The sequence below is a fragment of the Caretta caretta genome, chromosome 1, assembly GCF_965140235.1.
Source record: "Caretta caretta isolate rCarCar2 chromosome 1, rCarCar1.hap1, whole genome shotgun sequence".
Taxonomy (NCBI): Eukaryota; Metazoa; Chordata; order Testudines; family Cheloniidae; genus Caretta; species Caretta caretta.
This window is the reverse complement of record NC_134206.1, coordinates 266,187,416-266,214,826: the sequence shown is the minus strand read 5'-3', so window position 1 is coordinate 266,214,826 and position 27,411 is coordinate 266,187,416. Positions and strand designations below refer to the sequence as shown.

The 27,411-nt window shown below is 45.4% G+C and overlaps 1 protein-coding gene across 3 annotated transcripts; it reads left to right on the top strand.

The window, feature by feature from the left end:
* Nucleotides 1–27,155, top strand: WDR91 (WD repeat domain 91). 3 transcript variants are annotated; one of them, XM_048835413.2, is made up of 15 exons: nucleotides 1–226; nucleotides 6,400–6,579; nucleotides 7,463–7,670; nucleotides 9,572–9,654; nucleotides 11,252–11,382; nucleotides 13,876–14,053; nucleotides 14,334–14,492; nucleotides 16,512–16,711; nucleotides 17,084–17,234; nucleotides 19,367–19,461; nucleotides 20,358–20,526; nucleotides 21,653–21,761; nucleotides 23,730–23,842; nucleotides 25,758–25,955; nucleotides 26,610–27,155. In XM_048835413.2, exons 1-15 carry the CDS (start codon nucleotides 104–106, stop codon nucleotides 26,772–26,774), a joined length of 2,262 nt encoding a protein of 753 aa, XP_048691370.2. In that variant the 5' UTR covers nucleotides 1–103; the 3' UTR covers nucleotides 26,775–27,155. The 3 variants fall into 3 exon arrangements, 2 of the variants coding, with proteins under 2 accessions (XP_048691370.2, XP_048691371.1); XR_007354535.2 differs by lacking the exon at nucleotides 26,610–27,155 and having other exon boundaries at nucleotides 23,701–23,842; nucleotides 25,758–25,895; XM_048835414.2 differs by lacking the exons at nucleotides 7,463–7,670; nucleotides 9,572–9,654.
* The last annotated feature ends 256 nt before the right edge of the window (nucleotides 27,156–27,411 follow it).

The window sequence follows — 27,411 nt, the reverse complement described above, 5'->3', positions numbered from 1 at the left end:
GCGGGGCCGGGCCGGGCCGTGGAGTCCGGCGCCGCCGGCTCGCCGCAGCCTGGGCTGGTTCCTCTGCGCCGTGAGCCGGCTGCCTGGGCGGCTCAGGGGCCTGATGGCGGCGGCGGCCGAGCGCACGGACGAGCTGGTGCGGGAGTATCTGCTGTTCCGCGGCTTCACCGGCGCCTTGAAGCAGCTGGATGCGGAGATCAAGGCGGACAAGGAGAAGGGCTTCCGGGTGAGGCCGCCTGGGCGGGGGCTGGGGGCGCCGGCGGGGAGCAGATGGGAAGGAGGGAATGGGGCTGGCGCCTGGGGGCAGGGGTACAGTGTGCGGGCGGTGGGGAGGGGGACGTGAGCAAGCCTTTTGAGACCCTCGCTCCTGAATCTGGGACACCCAGCGTGCCCTATGCCTGACCCTCTCGGTTTGGTGTGAGGTTGAATGCTTTGTAATAAATAACAATGACTTAGCCATGTACCCTCGGTAATGGGTGCAAGGTGTGGGTTTGTCAGGGCATCAGGGAATGCGAGTGAGGGCATGGGTGGTCCTTGTGGCCTACCACAAGGTGGGTTACATGAGTAAGGGGTAGGCCATACCCCATGGCAGTTTGCTGCTGCTGTGGGATTGTGGCGCTTGGGGAATTTGGTGTTGGGAGATCATTATCTATTTTAGAGTTTTTTAGCATCTATCACTGCAGTGCCTGAGTACTTCCCTGAGATGCTAGAGATGAATAAATCAGCACAATGAGATCCCTAATGGACTTTGTGGAGTCTTCTACTCTTCTTCGCTCCCTGGTAGAGGCTCTGCTTAGGCCTTGGCTACACTCACAGATGTACAGCGCTGTGAGTGAAACCCGCCTTCGTACAGCTGAGTAGGGAAAGCGCTGCAGTCTGTCCACACTGACAGCTGCCAGTGCACTGTCCTGGCTACATTTACAGCATTTGCAACTGCATTGGGAGCGATGCATTATGGGCAGCTATCCCAGTATTCAAGTGGCTGCAACGTGCTTGTCAAATGCGGGGGGGGGTGGGTGGGGAGGTTGGAGTGTGACAGAGAGTGCTGAGAGTGTGTCAGCGAGCTGTCTTGTAAGTACAAACCCCCGTCCCTCCCCCGCCTCTCTCACTCACTCACTCACTGAAAGCAAGAAAGAAAGAAAAGAAAGAAAGGGAGTCAGAGCGCTCTACGTGCCTTGCCAGGCACAGTGTGGACGGGGAGTAAGGTAGAGCGCTCTGGGAGGCTTTATTGCGGTATAACGTGCAAGTGTAGCCAAAGGCTTGGGGAGTAACATCTTTTATCATGATGCTGATTTTAGTGGAAATGCTTCCTGAAAGAGCGGTGACTGAAGGGGTGTTAACGGGCCACTTCACCTTGAATAAAGAAAAGGAGGACTTGTGGCACCTTAGAGACTAACAAATTTATTAGAGCATAAGCTTTCGTGAGCTACATCTCACTTCATTGGATGTATACAGTGGAAAATATAGTAGGAAGATTTTATATACACAGAGAACATGAAACAATGGGTGTAACATACATACAGATTGTAATTAGTGATCAGAAAAGGTGAGTTATTACCAGCAGGAGGGGGAACCTTTGGAGTGATAATCAAGGTGGGCCATTTCCAGCACTTTACAAGAACAGTAAGGGGGGAAATAAACAAGGGAAAATAGTTTTACTTTGTGTAATGACACATCTACTCCCAGTCTTTATTCAAGCCTAAGTTAATTGTATCCAGTTTGCAAATTAATTCCAATTCAGCAGTCTCTCATTGGAGTCTGTTTTTGAAGTTTTTTTGTTGAAGAATTGCCACTTTGAGGTCTGTAATCGAGTGACCAAAGAGATTGAAGTGTTCTCCGACTGGTTTTTGAATGTTATAATTCTTGATGTTTGATTTGTGTTCATTTATTCTTTTACATAGAGACTGTCCAGTTTGACCACTGTACATGGCAGAGGGGCATTGCTGGCACATGATGGCATATATCACATTGGTAGATGTGCAGGTGAACGAGCCTCTCATAGTGTGGCTGATGTGATTAGGCCCTATGATGGTGTCCCCTGAATAGATATGTGGACACAGTTGGCAATGGGCTTTGTTGCAAGGATAGGTTCCTGGGTTAGTGTTTTTGGTGTATGGTGTCTGGAGAGTATTTGCTTCAGGTTGGGGGGCTGTCTGTAAGCAAGGACTGGCCTGTCTCCCAAGATCTGTGAAAGTGATGGGTCATCCTTCAGGATAGGTTGTAGATCCTTGATGATGCGTTGGAGAGGTTTTAGTTGGGGGCTGAAGGTGATGGCTAGTGGTGTTCTGTTATTTTCTTTGTTGGGCCTGTCCTGTAGTAGGTAACTTCTGGGTACTCTTCTGGCTCTATCAGTGTGTTTCTTCACTTCAGCAGGTGGGTATTGTAGTTGTAAGAATGCTTGATAGAGATCTTGTAGGTGTTTATCTCTGTCTGAGGGATTGAAGCAAATGCGGTTGTATCGTAAAGCTTGGCTGTAGACAATGGATCATGTGGTGTGGTCTGGGTGAAAGCTGGAGGCATGTAGGTAGGCATAGCGGTCAGTAGGTTTCCAATATAGGGGGTGTTTATGTGACCATCGCTTATTAGCACTGTAGTGTCCAGGAAGTGGATCTCTTGTGTGGACTGGTCCAGGCTGAGGTTGATGGTGGGATGGAAATTGTTGAAATCATGGTGGAATTCCTCAAGGGCTTCTTTTCCATGGGTCCAGATGATGAAGATGTCATCAATTTGCAAACTGGATACAATTAACTTAGGCTTGAATAAAGACTGGGAGTGGATGTGTCATTACACAAAGTAAAACTATTTCCTCTTGTTTATTTCCCCTCCTACTGTTCTTATAAAGTGCTGGAAATGGGCCACCTTGATTATCACTCCAAAAGGTTCTCCCTCCCCCCCCCGCCCCCTCCTGCTGGTAATAGCTCACCTTTCCTGATCGCTCTTGTTACAATCTATATGGTAACACCCATTGTTTCATGTTCTCTGTGTGTATAAAATCTCCCCACTGTATTTTCCACTGCATGCATCCGATGAAGTGAGCTGTAGCTCACGAAAGCTTATGCTCAGATAAATTTGTTAGTCTCTAAGGTGCCACAGGTACTGCTTTTCTTTTTATGGATATAGACTAACACGGCTGCTTACTCTGAAACCGTTCACCTTGAAATACGTGTTAATTATTTATGCTGAATTCTGTTCCAGCTACGTATTTAGCAGTGGCACTCTAAGGGTATGTCTTCACGAGCAACGCTGCGGCAGCGCTTTAACTTGCCTGTGTAGTCGCGGCACCAGTGCTGGGAGAGAGCTCTCCTGGCCCTGTAAAAAAACTCACCTCCACGAGGGGAGTAGCTACTAGCGCGGGGAGCCCAGCTTCCAGCGTCGGTGCGCTGTCTACACTGCCACTTTACAGTGCTGAAACTTGAGTGAGAAAGTTGCAGCGCTGTAAAGTGGCAGTGTAGATAAGGCCTAAGACTACATCCACACCAGCACTTTTGTCTCTATAACTTATTTCGCTCGGGGGGTTGAAAAAAACACTCCTCTGAACGACCTAAGTTACACCAACAAAAGTGCCGGTGTGGACATGCTATGTCAGCGGGAGACGCTCTCCTGCCAACATAGCTATTGCCACTTGTTGGGGGTGACTTAATTATGTCGATGGGAGAGCTCTGTCCCGTTGGCATAGAACGGCTACATGGGAGATCTTACAGCAGCATCGGTACAGTGTACCGATTGCTAGTGCAGACATGGCCTGAGTATGTTTCCCAGACCTGAAGAAGAACTCTATGTAAGCTCAAAAGCTTTTGTCTGGTTTGGTCTAGGCTAGAAAATTATGTTGGTATAACTGCGCCACTCAGAGCTTGGAAAATCCACACTAAGTGACATATTTATACCAACCTAACCCTGGTGTAGCCAGCGCTATATCGGACTTCTCCTATCACCCTAGCTACTCTGGGGAGGTGGAGTTCCTGCGCCGATGGGAGAAACTCTCCCACTGGCAGAGGTAGCCTCTTCACTAAGCACTACAGAGGCCCAGCTGCAGCGCTGTAAGTGTAGGCAAGCCCTCTCACCAACAGAAGTTGGTCCAATAACAGATGTTACATTACCCACCCTGTCTCTCTAGTCTCCTTAAAGAGGAGGGTCTTGCAGTGTATCCTGAAGGTCACTGGATTCTAGATTAGTCTGACTTCCTTTGGAAGCTTATTCCTATAGCTTATTCCTCTCTTCTGAGAACACTTTATCTCCAGCTACCGTGTGTTTCAGCTGGGGTTTTGTAAACTCTGTTGTTCCAGAGAGAGGACACTTTTAGCAGGTCACAGGTGGAAGTATGGTTGCTTATGTACCTAGGTCCTGACCTTTTTAGGGCCTTAAAGACCAAGGCTTTGAACTGCAACAGGAGTGAATTGGGAGCCAGTGGAGGGATCAGAGTCTGAAGCTGACAAGCTAGTGGTGCTCTGTCTCACTGAGGAGGTGGGCAGGCACTTTTTGTCCATGGTGTGGCCTCTTCATTGTTGACATTCGTTCCCGGACACAGTACGTTATAATAATCTAGACTGGAAGTGTCAGATTTATGGATTGCTATGGCCAAAGCCTTGTCTGGGAGATAGGAGCCAAGTTTCCTAGAAAGCTATAGATGTCTGCCTATATTGTAGTGCACTAACCCTTTGCAGAGTGCAATATTCTTCTGTGAAAGGTGCTATAGAAATGCAGTTGTTATGATTATGATCCTTGTATTGTGGTTCCCAATAAATGCTTCGTAATCTAGATAATTTGATTTGCATGCAGGTAATACATTTATCATCTGTTTATGAGCTGACTGCTAGCTAACTCATAGCTTCAGAGTGAGCTGTGGTTGGAGATGGTACTAATATGACAAGGGACATAGGATTGGAAGGGACCTCCTGGTCATTGAGTCCAGCCCCCTGCTATTGCAACCCTGCTATGTAATCGAGATGGGCAGAAAGATCTGGAGGAGAATCAACAACTTTGACTTAAGCCATTCTTGTTCCTGAAGTTTTAACAAATTATTATTATTTTATATGTACAGTTTGGAACCTTTAAGCATTTTAGATAGACAAGATAGATACTTATGTAGAATTATACAGAACTTATCATCTCTGAACACAGTATTGGATACAGTCTCCCTGTGATCCACAGGACTAAACATGCTCAGTTTCTGTGAATGCCAGTGAGTGTCTATCTTTGTTTGCCCGAGGCATAAGTCATACTGCAACCTTGTTCTAGGCCCTAAATCTAGATATTTTTATAGATGACCAACTTTCTCTGCAACCAACTGTATAGCCATGTATAATAAAGTTATTGAATAAAATGAAAACCTCCTGCAGTAGGTGAAATCCAAGCATAAGGACCAGCAAGTAACTGATTGTGATTGAAGTGTCACTGTCCAGCAGCTAAAAAAAGTGCAAAAAGTAAAGTGATAATATCTGATGGTGAAAAGTAAACAAGAGTTTAAGCAGTTTCAGTTATTGTGTTTTTGTAACCAGCATAGAATCTTTTTTTTTTTTTTTTTTTTTAGGCTCATGTTGGCCATCAGAAATTAGCACACTGAAATCCTGGTCTTACATCATTGTTCCACACCATTCAATGTCCGTGTCAGAAGCAATTTAAAAGGGACTGTCAACATAAGGCTCCTATGTTGTAAACAAATGAGCTTCTATGCCTATGTTCCTAATATGCTAAGTCAGTGATCCCCAAACTTCTTCTGTTGCACCCCACCCCTTACTAGTAATGCAATCTATCTGAGGCTGGAAGCAGAGGTGAGATCAGGGCTAGGGGCCCAGGCTGGGAACAGAGCGGGGCTGGGTGGTGCTCCCGCCGAGCCCCCTGAATGTTCCTCCGCGCCCCCACAGGGGGCATGCCCCAAAGCTTGGAAACCTTTGTGGTAGGTGATTTAAAAGTGAAAGGTTAAAAATATAGTTTACTTGATACGATGCTCTTTGTTCGCTTTTTGCATTGTTCTTATCTTGGATAAATGAAGTTAGTTTCATTTTCAGGTTTTTGTATTTGTATTTCAAACTATAGGAGAATATTTTTGTTTAAAAACATTATCAATGCAATTTTAAAAAGTGTGGAAACATTTCTGATGGCCATAGGTTTTATAAAAGCATGTGTTTACAAAATGTGAACTTTGACCGAAAGATTGGCAGTATCACTTTTAGCTGTTCTGCAATTGAAAGATACTGTAGATGGGAGAATGTTACTATAGAATTGAAAACATTTATCTATTTACTGACTTAAATAGCTAATGCAAAAAATTCTTTGATTCCAACTGTACTTTTGTGGTTAAACCTCAAGCATCAAGCTGTGTATCTCTTCTTGTGTAAGTGGAACTGTCACATGACTGAAACAAACAAGCGAACTTTTTTGGTTCCCCATTTCCTTCATCAGGTGGATAAAATAGTGGAACAGCTGCAGCAGTTTGTTCAGAGTTATGATCTGGCTGCCCTTCGGGATTACTGGAATTATCTTGACCGGCGCCTTTTCAGTCGTTTGGAGGATGTGTACCGGCCTACGGTGAACAAGCTGAAAACCAGTTTATTCCGCTACTACCTCATCTACACTGTTCAGGTATATATTAGTCCATTTGTTCTTAAGATTCTGCTTAAATGGTGTTCATTCAAATAAAATGAGTAATTACCATATTTGGCCCGATAACTCGGAGGCCCTGGTGTTTTGGCTCTAGTTGTGGAGGGGTTGAGTGAGGTCAGTAATAAGACAGAGTCAATGTGTAGAAGGGTGAGTTTTATTTATTACAAGCATCTCTGTGGCACTCATCACTATAGTATCTGGGTGCTTTTTTCGTGATTTAAGTTACAAGTGACACTTCCCCTATGACTCTGTCTGACAACACCAGGAACTTTACATCACTTGTGCATGAGGAGCCTTGTCAGTAGGCTAAATGGATGGTTTGCGGGGGGGATGTCAGAACCATCAACAAAGTCTTTGGAAGACCTGTTCTCCCCCATTCCAATCCCCTGTTCTGGACACATGTTCTGGCACCATCCTTCTGGTGAAAGAGAACTGGATGAGATTCTCTTTGGGTTCCATCAATTGTAGGTATAGGTATTGAGTAACTCGGGGCATGCCCTTCCTTGCCCTAGGGGCTTAAGCCATTAGACCTTGTCTAAACACACAAGCTGCACTGGTTTAACTCAAATCAATTTAATTTAAATGGGTGTAAACCCAACCATTCGTAGGCAAGACCTTAGTGATTGTGACAAAGGAGATCTGATTCAGTGCATTTTTTTAGTGTATGGATTTGGGATTCTTTAGACATGATAATTTCCATTTTGTTTTGTGTTAATTTGAGTTGCTTTTCCACTGGTCCCTTTGATGATACGACTGGGTATATGGTTTTGCTCTCTGTTCTGAGCTCAGGGTAACTATATTTTGGATTTCTTGTACTAGGAAGAGGTAAAACTCAAGTCACATTCTGCTTCATATGTTTCAGACAAACCGGAATGACAAGGCACAGGAGTTCTTTCTCAAGCAGGCCTCACAACTCCAGAACCAAGTGGAGTGGAAGGATTGGTTTGTTCTGCCCTTCCTCCCCACCCCAGATTCAAACCCTGCCTTTGCCACATATTTCTCACGACAGTGGGCAGACACATTCATTGTGTCTCTGCACAACTTTCTTAGCGTCTTATTTCAGTGCATGCATATCCTTTTAGCTTCAGAATAATATTTGCTGTTCTGTAGCTGTTTCATACCCCCTCAAGTGAGTAAAAGTGATGTTCTGCTTATTACAGCAACACTGCCAAGAATCTAATGGCATAGAATACTTTAAATGCTGCCTTAAGACCGTTGCTAAGAGTGGAGGCTAATCCAAATCAATAATCCAGATCTTTGGTGATCATCCATGGATGTTGGAGAGATCATTTTGTTTAATGAACTATCAATTATTTTATATTGAAGACTAGTGTTATACTTGCAGGGCCAAACTTGGCCCTCGCATAAGTAACTCCCACTTAGTCAGGGCTGAGGTTAGCCCAGTGTTAGTGGCTGGGGTGTAGTGACCACCGAACTACTGTGAGATGCAGGCCTGTTCTCGAGCCCTTTCCCTCATTTTCTGGACCAGCAGAGGCTCGAATTGCTGCAAGGTGATTCATGATGGCTCATTGGGAGGATGTACAACCCTGTGCTCATGTGGCTTTGGGTTTTTTTGGCAGTTCCATCCACTCCTTTTCCAGTGTGAAGAAAACTGTGTCATGTCATCAGGCTGAGGGCAGTTTTATACAGAAGAAAAAAATGATAGTTTGGATCAGTGGTTCTCAAACTTTTGTACTGGTGACCCCTTTCACACAGCAAGCCTCTGAGTGCGACACCCCTCCTTATAAATTAAAAACACTTTTTTTATACATTTAACACCATTACAAATGCTGGAGGCAAAGCGGGATTTGGGGTGGAGGTTGACAGCTCACGACCCCCAATGTGTAATAACCTCATGACCCCCTGAGGGGTCCTGACCCCCAGTTTGAGAACCCCTAGTTTAGATGTTACATGCTTGTTCTTGTAAGTGACCTTCCAATTTGTATATTAGCAGTGTGTCTCTTTGCATAACAGTTCGGGGGGGGGAGATGGAGAAGAGGCTGCAGGACTGAGGGGTTCTATTAGAAATTACTCTTGGCCATCATTTTAAGATTATTCCAAGCAAACATCCACATTTAAATCAAGACAATCTTTGGTTTTGGAAAACAGCTCTTTAAACTGTTCCAGGAGACAGCCTCAGTCTGGAAAGAAAAAAAGGAGGACTAGTGGCACCTTAGAGACTAACCAATTTATTTGAGCATAAGCTGTAGCTCTCTAGGTTAGTCTCTAAGGTGCCACAAGTCCTCCTTTTCTTTTTGCGAATACAGACTAACACGGCTGCTACTCTGAAGTCTGGAAAGAGACCACTGAAACTCCTACAAGTTGTTAGGGCCTGTGTGCATGGGATTAAGACCTTGAACAAATGAATAGATGTGCAAAGAGTTGGTCTTTGCCCATAACGAAACTAGAAATGCCTATTGGATCTTGGTCTAGGCAGAGCCTCACTATATTGTCTGGAAAAGCTAAGCATCATGGGGGGAGAAGGTGTAAACAGTTCACAAGCTACAGTCCCAGTCCGCCTTCATAGAGCGATGGGAAGGTTTGCCTTGTGCCAGAGTTGGAAGTCGGGAGAGCTGGCTTCTGCTTCTAGCTCTGTCATACACTTGTTTGAGCCAGTGAAAGTCACTTAACCTCAGTGGCTCTCTGTTTCCCATCAAAAAATGGGAATAATAATACTACTACCTTGCATAAATGTTGTGAGATTAATTCTTTAGTGGTTGTAAAAACACTTACAGATCCCCAGACGGAGGGTATTGCGGAAGTACAGAGTAGATGTAGTTGAATAAATCCATGATTTTACCCATGCCCCTAACTATCCATGCTTGCTCCAAGGACTAGTCGGACTTGGTCTGTCTACCACTTGCCTATAAGGCAAAACCCGGACGAGTTCTGTGCATTAACTTATGTGGAAATGTCTTAGCTAAATAGGATGTGCAAATGCTGTTTTGGGTTTCTCTTTAACCTTCCTTACCTGTCCCAGCAATCTTGAACTTTGATGCCGAATGTCAGAGGAGCGCTTTCATACAGGAAGAAAATGATATTTTGCGTCAAAAGGTCAGAGGGGTGTGTGTGTGTGTGTATTGTATAAATAGGATGCCAAAATCAGACACTTGAATGTATTATTTTGGGGTTTGGTTAATGGACTCTTGTTGCTTTTGTTCTACCGTCGCTTCTGTTTAACTTTGCTTCTTGTTGACAAGATTCTGGCTTTCAAAAGATTTATTCAGTCTTTGTCTATCTGAGAAAGTTTCACCAGTTTTATTTTTTAAAAAAATTAGTTCTGTTAAACCATTGCAAGCACTTACGTGAGTACTATTATTTTGGCTTAAGAATGTCTTATTTTGGGTTGGCTTAAACCTGTTCCCAGTCAATTTAAGGAAAACTGAAATAAGTGTCCACATAGCCTTTTTGCACCAGTTCAACTACATTGGTTTAAAATCACACCTTAAGTTAAACCTTTCTTGTGTTGCAAGATTTTAGTGTAGTCTAGTTCCCCAAATATGCTAAATTTAAAATTAGTTTTTAAAGGAACATAGTCTAGGAGTTTAAGCTCCAAACTTTACCCTCTTCCTCACAAAAGCTTTATGATCAGATGTTCCACTTCCTGAAATGCATATCCTGTTTTACTGGAAGCTGATCTACTGTATTGTTTGCCTGTCCTAAGATTCCGAAGGATGCCAAACGTAGTTTTTGACATGCTGTTTATCTGCCGTTACTGGGGACAGGAAGACCTGTGTCTATGCAAAGTGCGAGGGCTGAAAACCTTTGCTGTAAGGAATCTGTGAAGATGGCTAGTGCATGTGTAGGGAGTAACAGAGGTGTTTTTCCAATTTGATATCTAAAAATTCATACTATCATGCACTACTTTTGTCAGCCAAACTGAAGCTGTCTTTTATCCTTGCCATGTTACTTGGCTTTGTTTGTAGAATGTAGTGTCAACTTTTAAACTGTACTTGGTAAAACAATACTTTTTTTTTTTCTTCCCCTTCTTTTTCTTCTTCTTTCTGGCTCGGGATATTAGTTCAAATTAGAAAGGGGACAGCTACCTGTGAAACATCTTAAATTTTTTTTTTAAGAATTAATTTGCATTTTGTGAATAAATGGCAGCTTTCCTTTGAAATCTGTGGGGAGTAAGAAGTGAATCTGGATCATTGTGGTTTCACTGTCCAGGTTGAGTGAAGTACAATAAGTGAACAGTATGATAAGAAAACTAGACTCTTAAAGTCCCTTAATTTTCAGTCACTTAGGATGTTACTAATAGGTGAGAAATTAAATATGAATCTTATCTATGTCCCTCTTCTACCTGAAAAACCAGAAGCCTCATGAAGTACTGACTCGCTCGAGCTAGTTTGCTTTCATAGCTCTTGCTGGCAGAGGAGAAAGCAACACTAGAACAGCTGCTTGTGGAGAAAAGTGAGGGGTTTTAGCAGGCAGTGATTTCATGTGCACAAACCATTGATTGTTCTCTGCTGCTCTGAATAAGTATTCAACATTGAGCCAGGCAGAGCAACTCCGCTTTTTTCCACAACCTACTAGAGTTGTTGGACTAGTGCTGCTGGGCTAAGAAATGGCACATGGTGGTGGTGTCGCTTGTCATTGACATGGAGGGGAATCAAGTGAAACCTCAACTAACTCTGTTCCCTTGTTGTAGCTCTTTGCCTTGCAGGCTGAGACCTGCCGAATGAAGAAAGAGGAGCAGCAGCAGGAGGAGGAGGAGTCAGTTGTCCACCACAAACTGCCTGCTTACGTGTCCAACATGGATCGACTTGGGGACAGTGAGCTGTGAGTGTCTCGGTAGGGTCAGGCAGCTACAGGGGATGACAGCCTCTTAAACTTTTGTGCTGTGATGAGAGCCCTTTCCCTCCTTTCTGCACCTAGCATGTGAAGTGATGAAATTTCTTATAGAATCCCACTTGGGTAGGATTTCATCTCGCAGAAATGAATTGTGTGACGCCATGGATTGTCTCTCCTGTTCTTCCCTTTTGGTGGGGGCCCATTATCCTGTGTCCCTGTCAGAGCTCTGACATTCCCACGCCAGCAGCCATTCTGCCCTTAAATAATGACTTTTCTATAGTCGTGGTCCAAAACCACATCTTACCTCAGTGATACTATGCTGTTTTGGACCATGACTGTAGTCTCTGAGGGGTGGAGTTCCTGCCTCACATCTATCTATCTTACTAGCTGGGGACACCCTTTGGCACCTGCCTATAAATGCTGTTCCTACGTGACTCGGGTTGCTGTTGAGCAAGAAGTAGTGTTCTTTTCTGCTTCTCATAACGCAAGAACTAGGGGTGACCCAATGAAATTAATAGGCAGCAAGTTTAAAACAAACAAAAGGAAGTATTTCTTCACACAACTCACAGTCAACCTGTGGAACTCCTTGCCAGAGGATGTTGTGAATGCCAAGAGTATAACAGGATTCAAAAAAGAACTAGATAAGTTCATTGAGGATAGGTCCATCAATGGCTAATAGCCAGGATAGGCAGGGATGGTGTCCCTAGCCTCTGTTGCCGGAAGCTGAGAATGGGCTTCAGAGGTTGGATCACTTGATGATTACCTGTTCTGCTCATTTCCTCTGAAGCACCTGGCATTGGCCACAGTTGGAAGACGGGATACTGGGCTATATGGACCTTTAGTGTGACCCAGTGTGGCTGTTCTTAAGACACTTCCCTGCTGCAGCGGGGTTACCTCGCTGCCTTACAGTTCTCGCAGCACTTGCTAACATGAGCAAAAGGCTCTCTTCCGCCCTGCAGAGTGGCACTCAGAACCACCAGACCAATGAGCTGGCTCCAGAAACACTATTTTAAAGTGTGTGCCTGTTGCCCAGTCTGAAACCAGTAAGCCATAGTGGAGATTATGGCTATGCAAGTGATGATGCAAGATTGTCTAGCTGGCTGACGTGTATTGAATTAAACTCTTATTTTTTGTGAGGCCTAGTCTTCAAACTTGAATTTAGTTTGCATGTCTACATCTTACAAGATTATTCTAGGAACATAAATTTGGCAACGAGAGCTATTTATTAATTTTACTGGGACTTGGACTTTCCCTGCGTCTATTTTATTTGAGTTGAGGCACTGCAGAGTTGAGCGAGTCTCTAATGCTGCTGGCAGTGATCTAAACAAAGCTGTGTAGTTTTGAGTGCATGCACAGAAAAGGAGCGTTCAACTGCTTAGAGCTTCATTTTTGAGCTTATCAAATTAATAGATTTTGAGGGCAGAATAGGAGACCATTATGATCCTATAGTCTGTCATCCTGCATAACACAAGCCATAGAATTTTATCCAGGGATTGATGCATTGAGTACTGAGCCACAAGGAAAGTTTTAAAGTTCAGCTGTATTTGAGGAAAAGAAAGGGGCAAAAAAGAAAAATATTTTCCCAATGTCGCTTTTGTGTATCTGTATGAGGAAAAACTGACAGCATCCGTGGCTTTTCTTATCTGCGCAACTCAAATGACTAAAGTGATTTCAGTCACTCTTTCCTTTAGAACAAATATACAGGCTTTGGGTTGAGACCAAGCTTGGAAATTGCAGCCTGCAAGCTGAATGAGTTGAAGTGGCTGGAATGGAAATATTGTGTCATTAACTATAAACACTGCAGTGGGTACAGGTTCTTGAAGTCAGACACTGGGAAGTGGTACAGCAGCTAGCATCTTGGGCTTCCTCTTTTTTCATGCTGTCTCTCTGGCAAGGGGGGTGTATGGGAGTGGAGATGATTTGGAACACAGAGGCCTAAACTTCACTAATTGTTTGGTGCCCGATTTGAGGCCTGCATTTCAGAACTGCTGAACATCAGTAAGTGCTGGTGAAGTCAGTTGGAATTGGGGTGCTCAGCACTGCTGGGAAGGCCCACTGACATCTCACATTGGGAATCCAAGATTAGTGGGCACTTCTGAGAACTTGAGCTTTAGTGTTTCCAAGAGTCTCTCTTAAGTACCTGATTTGGAATCTTCTTAAAGGTTCCCCCCAGACCTGAAAACACTTCAGTGAAAGCCTGACATGGGCCCAGTGCCTCCCAGGGTCTTTGAAAGGCAGCTTTAGTTTGTTGGCTGAATTCTGAATGAATTCCCATGGGCTGAGAATGTTGACATGGTGAGGCTTTTTGTTTTGTTTTTAAAACCTGATTTTACCACAGGATGGATCAGCCCGCGGGAATGAATCTCTGTATTTTGGAAACTAGAAGCAGTGTACTCCCCACTCCTCGGTTATTAGATCTGTCCAGGTTGGTGCTCTGGTTACACCCCTTTCAGGTGTCTTATTTTTATTTTTTTAAACCAGTGATATGACACGCAGCCAGAGGAGCACCGCACACTCTCTTCAATCCCGAGGGGGCTTCCTATCCTCTCTGCTCTCTCAGGGTAAGAAGGGCCCTTCTAGAGCAGCTCTGACAACTGGAGTCTCCCCAACGCAGGCTGGTGGGATGTTGTTAGGGAAGAAAGAACCGTCAAACCATCAGGTAATTCTTCAGTGGGTTCATTGTAAGATGATGCTTGAATGGCCAAGGAGCTAACCTGCGCCACCTCTGCTATTGGCTTATCCTTGAACCTGGAAAACCCCCCTCCTGCAATCTACCATCTTGTTCTCGTCTGGATCCCGGGACTGAGTGGCCATCATTCTAGTGCTGCATTGGTCTGAGAGCAGCTGGTATCTCGCCTCCCATTTTGCTTTTTATTCAAAGGTCTGGCACAGGGCATTAACAGGGCTCAGGTTTTACAGATCTTCTCTTTGCCTTCCAGAGCACCAAAGGAAAGGAGGTGGCAATAGGCTGCAAGGATGTAAAGAGTCACTTCACTGGGCTTACAGCAAGCGAGCCTAGCTCAGTACTGCAGCGTCAGAGGCGTCTGCAGGATCATGGGAAGGAAAGAAAGGAGCTGTTATCGAAAGTAGCTTCCCAGGTATTTGGCGATATCACAGGTGGTCTTGGCATTGTACTGTTGTACCGCGCAGTAGAGCTTAATAAGGCAGATGCACTTTTTTTGTAAAATCCCCAGCCTGATATTCTAACGCCTCTTGGCTACATGAAAGGTCAGTTATTCTAGCTAACCGGTTACTCTTTTCCCATTCATAGAGTATTTCTGCAGATTTCTAGCAGAATAGAGGGGGGATCTGGGTGTAAAGCAGGAGTCAGAAGAGTTCTCTCCTGTCTCCCTCCTCACCATCTTCAGTGGGCCCCAGCTGTGCATCTTCAAATGCATGATGTTTAGTTCTGATCTCACTTGATCAGCAATGATACCTAGAGACAAGCCTCAGTACAAGCTGGCGACCAGCTGTCAGCCAGAATTAAAATCCCTATCTTTAAAAAGTGGTGCTGTCCCAGAGAAGCTAGCAGCTCTTATTCCAGTGACCACTCATTCTTCACTGTAACAGCCTGGGCTGTGGAGAACAGTTTGACAGGTTTTCCTGGGAAGAAATGCAGAGGCTTGAGGCCTCACCTGTAAGAGTTAGCAACATGTCTTTTACAGAAGAGTGGATTTGCTGTGGGTAGGCAGGTTGCAGAACAGGAGCCACCCCGTGAAAAGCTACGTTTTAGGCTTTAGAAAACCTGTAGGTCAGTAGTGCCACATAAAACAGCCCTGTGTTGTTGGTGCAAACCCTACTGTAAAAGAGACAGGACAGCAGCAGCTTGTATTGCTTATCTCAGAGACCCGGGCTTGAGGGCCCTTATGAGGATGTGGTAGGGACAGCAGTGCTTATCAATCCTTCCAGGTGGCTCTTCATTGGGTGAGGTGGCACTGCCAGGTCATCCAGACCACAATGTGACCCTTGTAGTATTCAGTGCACCGCTCCAGGCTTCTCACCAAGTTTTCTCTGGCCTTCCTATTTTCCCTGGTTTTGTTCAGCTCTCAGGAAGCTGGTTGCTTCAGGGGTAATGTGTTCTTGATGCATGTGGGTAAAGAGGAAAGGTTATGCTGTGTTTTTTTCCACAGGCGTTCAGCAGTGTTCCCTTCCACGCTAAGTGACGTGAACAAGGGTGACGTTCTGAGGCTTCTGTTTCACAAGCTCTTTGCAATCACGTGACTGCAGATGGGATTTGATTCTCTCCTGTTGCTCAAAGCAGGCCAATAGTATAAATGCAAACAAAAAAAAAAAATCCCCAGTTATGCTTTTGAATAACTTGACCTCTCCAGATAATGCTGTAACAAGATGCTGTCTCCAGGGATCTCCAGCTCTGCTGCTTTCCATCTCTTGTCATAAGAGGAGGGATGACCTTGTGGGACTCTGGATACCTTTGTTTAGTTCCTGACTGCCACAGATTTCCTGTGTGAATATAGGTGTATTGTTTAATTGCCATGCTTCCGTTCCCTATCTGTAAAATGGGCATAATATTTCTCCTACCCTCTCTCTATCTTGTCATCTTAGATTATAGGCTCTTTGGCTTTAAGTGTTTGTATTGTGCCCATGTATTGCCACCATGGGGCTGCAATCTTGATTAGAGCCTGCATACAATAATAAATCCAAATATAACAATGATCTGGATAACTAATAAAAATTGAGCCAGGCAGAACTGGGCGTGAAGAGGAACACGACGTGACGTATCTGCATTGGTGTTTAAAACCTTCACAGAGTTGTCTGGTTAATCTGCCACTTTGACAGGCTTTCATTAGAAAAAGATCAGGTTAAAACTAGAACTCCAACCTTTTTTATAAAAGCTCCCTGGCGCACGCCATGCGATATGCTCTTTTTCCCAAGGGCAGTTGTGGAAAGGCGCCCGAGGCACATGCTGTGACTGTAATAATGCTGTTCCCTCCAAAAGAACCTTCTAGTTATTGCAAAAGGATTTTAGCCCCTGACCAGCAACTGTGCCTCTGGTAGCGCAGCTCTTCAGTTCTCTAGTTTGTCAGGATGGATGTGAGTCTCTTAGCCCAGGACTGCTGCCTGGCTGTACTTTCTATAGGGTTCTTCCCTTGCTTTAGGGGCCGAGTGTTGAGAAAAAGCCGGAGACTGGTGCTACTGAGGCAGAACCCTCACCTGAGCTGCATATTGAGCCATCGGAAACCCTCACCAAAGCTTCCGCGTTCAGCACAGACGCTGGAGGTGTCAGACAGGAGCAGCCGTTCATTGTCCTGAGCCAGGAAGAATACGGAGAGCACCACTCCTCCATCATGCACTGCAGGTAGTGGGGACACTTTTCATGCAGTGGAGGTGGGATAGGATTATTATCTCCTTGGGAAGGGGGTATAGGAGCTACTCCCAAGGTAGCATTTCAAGGTGGCCGGCATAGTGTGAGTGCCTTTGCTCCGGGGGGAATGCCGGTGATGTACAGGAGAATGAAATCCATGGGAAAGCGGGAGGGTGTCCCTAAAGGGCATCACGCTTTGAAATTCTGTTCAGATTCTTGTACTGCACCTGATATCTCAGCACCGTCAGCTAAATGGCTGCATGTCGCTCTAGCAAAGGAAGACTGTTGAACTATGTTTAGAGGGAGACGTTTCTAACCATGAGTGTAAGAGGGAGAATACTCGTTGATGTTTTCTTCTGTGCACAGGGTGGATTGCTCTGGGCGGAGGGTGGCCAGCTTGGACGTAGACGGGGTCATCAAGGTGTGGTCTTTTAATCCCATGATGCAGACCAAAGCTTCGTCTGTTTCCAAATCTCCACTGCTCTCTTTAGAATGGGCAACCAAACGGGACAGGCTGGTAAGTAGCACATCTGCTTGTATACTACGGAGTTGCTACTGATGCCTAGCAAATAGGGGTTATGCATCCATGGGCATGTTCTGCTGAACTTCAAATAAAGTCAGGATAATATCACATGTCAACATATACATGTAGGAACAAAGAATGTAGGCCATACTTACAGGATGGGGGACTCTGTCCTTGGAAGCAGGGACTCTGAAAAAGATTTGGGGGTTGTGGTATATTCAGTTGAACGTGAGCTCCGAGTGTAACACGGTGACCAAAAGGGCTAATGCGATTCTGGAATGCATAAACGGGAATCTCAAGTAGGACTAAAGATGTTGTTTTACCTCTGTATCTGGCACTGGTGTAACCACAGCTGGAATGTTGTGTCCCGTTCTGGTGCCGACGATTCAAGAAGGATGTTGATAAATTGGAGAGGGCTCAGAGAAGAGCCACGAGACTGATTAGTGTCTTAGAAAACATGCCTTATAGTGACGGATTGTGCTCTTTGTTAAGCAAAATAGACTCAAAGAGAAGGTTAAAGGGTAACTTGTAGGTACTTATGGACTGTAATCATGGGGAAAAAATATTTAATAATGGGCTCTTCAATGTAGTAGTGAAAGGTATAATATGAAACTATTCAGACTGGAAGTATGGTGTACATTTTTAATGCTGAGAGTAATTTAACCATTGGAAGAATTTACCAAGGTGAATTCTCCATCATTGGCACTTTTTAAATCCAGATTGGATGTTCTCCTAAAAGATCTGCTCTAGGAATTATTTTGGGGCAGTTCTCTGGCCTGAGTTCTACAAGAGGTCAGAGGAGATGATCACAAATGCCCCTTCTGGTCTTGGAATCTATGACAATGGAAGGGAGTTGTAAATTTAGGGGATGAAGAGCTGAAACAGAGGAGAGAGTGGGAGTATATCTGGAACAACTCAGCAGAAATTCAGTGCTGCCTGCTTTAGTAGGTGGACCAAAGGACTGGAAGTTGGGGTGCTGGCTCCTGTTTCCTGACTTGCTGTGTGGCCTTGGCCAATTCAGTTATCCCCTTTCCAGAGTTGGGTGGATAACAGCTTTCTCACGGGGACACTAAAGCTTATTTAATTTTGATTAAGTGGCTTGAGACTTTCAGAAGACCAGCCCTGTGGAAGTGAAGAGCACTACTCCGTATCCTACTGGATAATAGGACAAGGCTTAATTTCTGTGTAGTCCATTCACCTGAGTAACTTTCATTGTCTGTAATCCTATGGGACACAATAATAGGATTTTACATCATCCCAGGTGGGCAAAGTGGGAGGGAAATAGTCCTGTGACGGGAAAGGTTGTTCATATTAAGGAGTTTCTAATGTCTTGCTGCTCCGCCTGAAATGCTGTCCAATTAAAGCTAGTTCTGCTGTTTGGGTGTTTTACTTCCCTTGTTCTTACTGAGACATTTCATGCAAATGTAATCTTTCTTGCTTAGAAGTCTCTACTGCTTGTTCCCCAACTGATAATTGTGGCCTGAGGATTTTTAAAAGTAATGGGTTCACATCCAGTGGGATTCAGCAGCATGAGAAGATGAAAATCCAAAGCCGAATTATTGTTTTTTCTTAATAAAAGCAGGGACAGATGCATTAATATTGCTGATGTGTATATACTTGGCCCATTTAAATTTATATTTCTCCTTCCCCTGAACAAAAGGAGGCATCCCTGCTTCCCTAGCTCTCCCCCAAGAAGGAGGCATCCCTGTCTCCCTAGCTCTCCCCCGTCATTCTGTAGGCTCCATGACCGTTTTTGCTCTACGCCAGATCTCTACTCTTAATCTGACACCATTTCTTCCTCCCCATACTCCTGCAGTGTATATCCTGCTTCTGGAAGATGACTTGTTCCTCCCCAGGGTCCTAACCTAGTCCTGTTTCCAAAGTGGCCACAAACTTACCCCTCTCACTAACACCATGCTTTAGGGGCTTTCTAAGAGTAAACTCCCTTGGAATATAGCCAGTCTCCTGTGGATATCCACAAGGGGATAGGAAACTTTCTGATTGATATGTAGTCAGAAGTGAGTGTTCTCAAGAGAAGATTTCCCATGTGGTGTAGTGGTTTGGGGGCAGAGCCATCATCCTCAGTTCCTTACTTTCCATTTCTTTCCCTCATGCTTGGTTTCAAGCTGTTGCTGGGCAGCGGGGTTGGGACAGTTCGTCTCTATGACACCGAAGCCAAGAAGAATCTCTGTGAAATTAACATTGATGAAGACATGCCCAGGTAATCCTGAAAAGCTCTTTGCATTCCTCTGTCTGTTGAAGAGTAGATGTGCTTTCAAAGTTTCTTCTGCATTCATAAGACTCTGTTACCCAGCCCCTATTTCCGAAGGCAGTCTCTGTCTGGTCCTGTGTGAAACAACTGCCTTGTGTAACAGGAATTGTTTCATTGCACACTACTTCTTGATAGCAACCTGCTTCTAGTCCTCTGTAGAGTTTTTTCAGGATGCTTACTAAGTCTCAGAGCCATCATATAGATGTTTGCCGGGAAGATGGACATATCACTGAAGTGACAAATCAACTCTGCATGTGGTCTAGTCTAGCAGCAGACAAGCAGGACACTTATTGTAATCCAAAGTGCGTTAGTGGGCTTTAATATCCCTACATTGAGAAGTCTGGCATCTTTTGTGCGACTTTTAATTAGTCCATTATGAATTACCTTTAACTAGTACTAACTCTGGTGGCCACCGTATTCTGCCATGACTAATGCACAGCACTCTAAATTATGTTCTTTATGCACAATATCAAGTTCTATCCCAACACGGAAATAACCCCCTCCTCCAGTGAGTGAGCAGATGCTGTTGAAGACATGTTAATGTGTGTGCATTCTGGCTAGCAGCACCAAACCCCCTCAGCACAGACTGTTTTTGCTAGCAGCAAGAATTGTCTTGGGTTGGGGATGTGGTGTGGTTACCATGTCAGGTTGTCATGAAACACGTAGGTCCTAATCCTGCATGGCCGCCAGCTGCTGCTGCTCTGAAGGCCTTGCCAAAGCAGCCTGTCTGGGGGGGATTTCTACCTGGGTGAGGGGGAGAGCTAGGAATGGTGCCCACTTTGGGCTCCCTCTGTGGGTTTCTTATCCAGAGGGACTAAGTTGACTGTGGGTGCTGTGTATTTCAGGATCCTCTCACTTGCGTGCAGCCCAGGTGGCGCTTCCTTTGTTTGTTCCGCTGCAGCACCAAGCCTGATCAGCCAGCTGGACCTCACAGCCTCTGATATTGGAGGGAGAGGCATGAACCAAGTTCCAGGGAAGCTGCTTCTGTGGGACACTAAAACCATGAAGCAGCAGGTATTGTCTCGTGTCTTCACTCCTTGAATCTTCTCACTAAGAACAAGGAAGCATTTTTTCTCCTAGCCCCCTCTTTAATTAGCAATCTCACTCTCCTCCACTTCCCAAATAAAACCACAACTGAGTAACTAACCAGGCTTATTTTTGAGGGTTCCTTCAGAATACCCCAGCCCCTTGTTTTCTTCTCTTCCCTAGCCCTTGCGAGGGCTTACATGGTTGAATGTTGCTTTCTCCAGCCTCTGTTGTCCCAATCTGAGGTATTTTTAGCAGAGCCAGGTTGCTCCTGCCACCCCCTGTGCTGCCTGGTTAGCACGTGAGGGACACGTTCAAGGTTCACATTTTCCACTTAGCACTGATGCTGAGGTAGCTGAGCAAACCACAGTATTGATGAAGTGAGCTGTTGCTCACGAAAGCTCATGCTCAAATAAATTGGTTAGTCTCTAAGGTGCCACAAGTACTCCTTTTCTTTTTGCGAATACAGACTAACACGGCTGTTCCTCTGAAACCTGTCACAGTATTATGAACGCTCAGTGCCACAGCCTTGGCCGGTCATGTTAGTCGTCAGGCTGAACGTAAAGGGATCAACATACAATGCATTATTCCTTTTATTTCTAAAGTGCCTGTAGCATCTGGGTGCATTTATTGACATATTTGTGTAAGGGAAAGCCTCCCAGAGGGGATATAGCTCTCCTGGCTTCTTTGCTTCCTAGCTTTTTATATGGAAGGGTAAGACTCAAAGGGGAGTCATGGGCCCTGTCATCCTGTCCCTATGACCAGTCTGAGCAGACTATGCTCAGACTCTGTCTAATAATTGGCAGAAGTTGGTTCTGTAGTCTTGGAGCCATGACCAAGAAAGCTCTGACTCAGCCAAGCTGAACAGTTGATTCTGTCAACTAACACATCCTGACGAAATGCAGCTACCATCCAGGGGTGCAGTTAGAGGTGGTCATAGGGTGCGTAGGTAGGGTGAAAGTGAGGGGGTGGGATTCCAGGTTGTGGAGGGAGGGCTGTCAGTCTGAAGTCTGGCTAAACAAACTGGATACCTTGGTGGTATCTGCCCCATGGAAGAGGTTTGTAAGGACATAAGCACAGAGTGAAATCCACTAATGGTGACTTTACCTTTTAGCTCCAGTTTTCTCTTGAACCTGAGCCCATTGCCACAAACTGCACAGCCTTTAACCACAACGGCAACCTGTTGGTCACTGGAGCAGCGGATGGAATAATTCGTCTCTTTGGTAAGCGGGGGTCTCAGATGACAACTTGGGTCCTGTTTCGCTTTTTCTAGCTGAACTGTCCCCAGAGTGCTCCTCAGCGCAATGAGGTACACATGGGTAGTGCCGTGACTAAAGGCAGAGATGGCAGCCCCTAGTCTGGGAGCTATTCCTCGGGGCAAGCATGATTTATTGGAACCAGTTTTTAGTGGGGAAAGTTGGATGCTCGTTGAAATGTCATAGAATTCTTCTCCTTCCCCTCCGGCCCCCAAGAACAGGTGGAAGCTCAGCTTAACCTCTCATCTGGCGAGTGGCACTTCAAGCAGTGCAATTACCCCTAACACAGCACCAAAATCACATTGGTGTGAGCCCAGGCTCATAGATATTAAGGTCAGAAGGGACCATTATGATCATCTAGTCTGACCTCCTGCACAATGCAGGCCACAGAATCTTACCCACCCACTCACTCCTACAATAAACCTCTCACCTATGTCTGAGCTATTGAGGTCCTCAAATCATGGTTTAAAGACTTCAAGGTGCAGAGAATCCTCCAGCAAGTGACCCGTGCCCCATGCTACAAAGGAAGGCGAAAAACCCCCAGGGCCTCTTCCAATCTGCCCTGGAGGAAAATTTCTTCCTGACCCCAAATATGGCGATCAGCTGAACCCTGAGCATGTGGGCAAGATTCACCAGCCAGATACCCAGGAAAGAATTCTCTGTAGAAACTCAGATCCCACCCCATCTAACATCCCATCGGGCCTATTTACCATGAATAGTTAAAGATCAATTAATTGCCAAAATCATGTTATCCCATCATACCATGTCCTCCATAAACTTAATCGAGTTTAATCTTGAAGCCGGATAGGCCTTTTGCTCCCACTGCTTCCCTTGGAAGGCTCTGGAGTAAGGCATCAGTTCATGACCATCTGGTCCAAAGATGAGTACTGCCAGCGAGCTGTTCTCTCCCCTTCCCGTCGGCTGTTTCCAGCTCATTCTCTCTGTATGCTTTAGCCCATACCTGTGTGTGTGGAAGCCCCGCACCCTGCTCAGTGTTCTCTCCTCTGTCAGCATTGGACTTGCACTTGCCTAGCTAAGCCTTCAGACTGATGTGCTGAGAGACCATCAGTCACTCGTGCTAGGCAGAAGTGAGGATCCTAGAATGACGGAAATGACCGTTTAAAAGGACTGAGTGCCATCGTCTTCTGAACGCACTGTGGCCTCTCTGAGGGAGGTCACTTGTTCTCTGGCTCAGTGTGGCTCCACGTCAGGCCGTCGGCATGCACAATCTTCCTTCCCTGTCCAAATGAGTTTGGAGGTTAAAAAGGAAGGCAAAATTGCATTTGATGCTCTCAAGTGTCTTTGCTCTAGTGACAAATTTGTGTAGACAGGCAGGTAGGCTGTTACAGTAGGCTGCAGCCTTCGCCACAGCTTTCCTCATTGCGCCTTACCCCTCCACAAGAGGTAGTTCTACCTTTCCTCATGTTCCACTTCCCCTCCACGCTACAGGGAAGAACCTTCCTCTAGCTGAAGGGAGGCATTTAAGACCACTACGTTCTGTGATAGAACCTAGTGTCTTCCCGCATAAGAAGATTGCCGGGAAAAATGCTATCCTGTTTTCCTAAATAACACACTCTGGGTTGGTCTGTCCTGGCGTGTTGTACTGCTGGACAGGGGATTGCCTAGAGAAGCCATTGGGCTACCATTGGCAGCCTCTTATCTCATCTGGTGATGCTCTGAGGAATGGGTGTACAGCCCTATAAAGCCAGAGGAAGTGGGCTTGGATACAGGGCCTTTTGGGATAATAGAAGAACAATACATGTGAGGGATCCTTGGGCTGGGGTGGGTGGAAGGGAAATTGGCATGGCTGGAGAATGGGGGACTGCATGCTGTGTGGAGGGAAGGCACAAGACACCGTGCCTTCAGTTTTAAGAGCCCTTTCTCTGTTTCCCATCTCTGTGCATAGTGACTGTTCAGGGATTGCTCTCCCCTCAGATATGCAGCAGCATGAGTGTGCTCTGAGCTGGACAGCGCATGACGGGGAGGTCTACTCTGTCGAATTCAGCTATGATGAAAACACAGTTTACAGCATAGGAGAAGATGGGAAGGTAGGCTCTGCGTGACCTCACGGCGAGGAGAAGGTAGCGAGATCCTACACAGGTGTGGTAGTGACATGTTCTCCCTGTTCATCAGCTGTGTTGTCTTTGCACTGCGTGCTGTTCCTTCCTGCACAGCTAGAGTGGATGGGCTCTTTTATTGTGCATTGACAATTCCATCCCTGGGGCTGTTTCCCTCTCTTGGCAGGCAGGCCAGTCCACATGGGAGAAGGTGGTTCAAGGGGGGGGGGAACACTTACCTCTGATGCACACTGGGAGCAGTTCCTGGTGGGTGCAAGTGCTGTGAAGCAAGTATTGTAATAAGGAAGTAGTGATGAGTGGTCTGAGGAGGAAGTGGTTGATCAACTGAAGAGAAGAGGTGGGTGAAGAGTTGTTCATTCCACTGTGTATTGAATGCATGCAGTGTGCCAGGCGCTGTAAAGAGGTATAACACAGTCCTTGCTCCAAGGAGCTTAAAATTGGATTTCAGTATCTTCCTACACTAAACCTGAATGTCTTCCCCAGCGTGGAGAGCTCCTATCCCCCCTCTGCCCACCCCTTGGAATACTCCTTTAATTGAGATTGGGTCAAAGATGGACAAGTGCTGATGCTTGTTGCTGTGCTGCTAAGACAGCCAACCAAACCCCATCTTCCTTCCAGTGTATATGTTAAATATCCAAGCAAGTCAGGTGGTTCTTGGGATGGCTAACTCAGGGGAGATCCCAAGCTGGGAAGTGGCTTAGTCGCTGTATTTGGATTTATGAGACTAAAGATATTTGCTGCCCAGGCCTAAGGTGCCATCATAAACTGAGTGTGTCCAATCATTATTTAAAGCCACTAATAACCATAAATAGAGGCCAGCAACAGCCTGGACCATATAACAGCAATGGCTAGTTTAACCTAAAACAAAGAGAAAATCGACCAATTTGTGGAAAAATTGGAAAACGTCCAGTGGAGGGCAACAAAAATGATTAGGGGACTGGAACACATGACTTACGAGAAGAGGCTGAGGGATCTGGGATTGTTTAGTCTGCGGAAGAGAAGAATGAGGGGGGATTTGATAGCTGCTTTCAACTGCCTGAAAGGGGGTTCCAAAGAGGATTGATCTAGGCTGTTCTCAGTGGTAGCAGATGACAGAACAAGGAGTAATGGTCTCAAGTTGTAGTGGGGGGGGTTTAGGTTGAATATTAGGAAAAACCTTTTCACTAGGAGGGTGGTGAAACACTGGAATACGTTACCTAGGGAGGTGGTGGAATCTCCTTCCCTAGAAGTTTAAGGTCAGGCTTGACAAAGCCCTTGCTGGGATGATTTAGTTGGGGATTGGTCCTGCTTCGAGCAGGGGGTTGGACTAGATGACCTCCTGAGGTCCCTTCCAACCCTGATATTCTATGATTCATGCCTCAAACTCATGCCTGAAGCAGCATTCCCCTGCCCAAGAGCCTTCATCAAGGTAAACCTTGTAACATGCCCTGAAGGCAGACGCACTGCAGGGCTGCCTGACCAATGCGGAGCGAGTTCTAGAGCCAGGGACCCTCTGCAGAGAGCACCCTGCCAGCAGCTCCCTCTGTTGTATGATGGAGGGCTCCACTTAGAGCACCTGCATGGATCTCTGTTGTGGTAGCACGGCCCAAGGGGCGAGGCAGTTTCCAGTGATGGCAATTACCTATTGGAACAACTTACCCTAGGGATGGGCTGGATTCCCCATCACTTGGGTGTCATTTTACAAGATCTGCTCCAGCTCAGCCAAAAATTAAAGGCATGATAAAGGGCTGACTGGGTCAGATTCTATGGGCTGCGTTATGCAGATCAGATTAGATCATAATGCTTCCTTCTAGTCTTAAACTCTATGAATAGTACTGAACTCTGTGATACCTCTACCATGAATCTATTTCACTGGAAACTTTTATCCCCTCTTTTGCTGTCCTAGTTTATTCAGTGGAATATTCACAAAAGTGGCTCAAAAGTGTCTGAGTATGCCCTTCCCATGGATGCCACGGGCCCCTTTGTGCTCTCAGGATACAGTGGATATAAGCAAGTCCAGGTCCCGCGAGGAAGGCTTTTTGCTTTTGACTCTGAGGGAAACTACATGCTGACCTGTTCCTCCACTGGGGGCATCATCTACAAGGTAAGGGTATGAAAAACAATGGGGGGTTGTTGGAACTGACACAAACAAGCTTCCTTATCCAAAGGCTGAAATTGCAGCCTTTTGCAAGAATCCGTTAGTACTTTGAGCCAGTAAATGGCCACCACCAACTTGTAGCACAGGCTGGGCTCACTGGTAAGTCTGAATTTTTTTTTTGTGGGTGCATACACACTTAACAGTGGTGCACAGCAGGTAGATTGTTTTGTTACAAAAGCCCCATTTGAAGCAGTTTTCCTTTCTGTAAATGCCTAGGAAGAATCCGATATGTGTTGGATGGGATAGACTTCTACAGGCTCAGGATAGCTTAGTGCCAAAATCACAACCAAAGTTGCATTTTGCTGCCTAATTTTGCCCCTTTGCTCTACCTGATGTACTCTGTGCACGCTATTGCTGGATCTAGTATGAATTTCCTTCTACTGGGTGCCTTTTTAAAGTACTTTAAGGAAGAAAAATTACCATTTCCCTCCTCCACATATCTACCTAAAGCCCAAACTTGTCCCTGACACAACTGAAGGACATGTGCCTATTGGGGCACCTAGGTTATGTCAGGCTTTAGATTCTCAGTTGAGCAAGCTGCTTCTGGGAAGAAACCTGCTTTAATAAGTTCTTGTGATCTGTCTTCCCAACCCGTTTCAGCTGAACAGTGACGAGAAGATCCTGGAGAGCTGCCTCTCCCTAGGAGGACACAGGGCCCCAGTAGTCACCGTGGACTGGTGCACAGCCATGGATTGTGGGACCTGCCTCACTGCTTCAATGGATGGGAAGATCAAATTAACAACCTTACTTGCTCAGAAACCTTAAACTGAGCAGCACTGATAGGAAAGAACCAGATGTGTTATGAAATCCAGTGTTAACCGTAGAGGAACAAACTACGTGGAAGAGAAGAAGGCGAATTACCTGGACCAAAACTTTTTTACAAACAGCAAATCACTGCAGATAGGAACCTGTTCAGCTACAGGAACAACGGCTGTACTGAAGAACCGACACCCTAAGATGACCTGTTTTGGCAGCTGCGGAGCCTCCAGCTCTAAGTGGTTGGGGTAGGACAGGTCGAGGTTACATGCAAATGTAAACTGAATGTTGACCTGCATTTTAACACGATGGCTCCAGCTGAAAATGCCTGCATGAAACTCACAGTATTCTGTATTTAATCTTTTTCTTAAAATAAACTGTTCACTTGCATTTGACTTGTGTACTTATTGCTGCAATAGATTCATACTGTGACGTTGCACTCCATATGTTTATGGACATATGCTTATAAGTATGATTATGACATAACTGGAATATGCTTTATTCAAAAGGTCTCTTGTAAGGTATCATAACAAAGGTTATAACCTACTGAATATATTCCTCCTATTTGTATGTGTGTAGCATTCTTGTATCTGAAGCTAGAAATATGAAGTGCAACTCTGAGGTCCTGTTGTAATTATGCAAAGTG

Bases quoted from the DNA above. Each gene is read 5' to 3' on its own strand.
- WDR91 (XM_048835413.2), top strand. From the start codon at position 104: ATGGCGGCGGCGGCCGAGCGCACGGACGAGCTGGTGCGGGAGTATCTG. The intron at 14,493-16,511 runs GTATTTGGCGAT...CCCTTGCTTTAG, and splicing joins TATCGAAAGTAGCTTCCCAG to GGGCCGAGTGTTGAGAAAAA. The intron at 19,462-20,357 runs GTAATCCTGAAA...TGTGTATTTCAG, and splicing joins ATTGATGAAGACATGCCCAG to GATCCTCTCACTTGCGTGCA.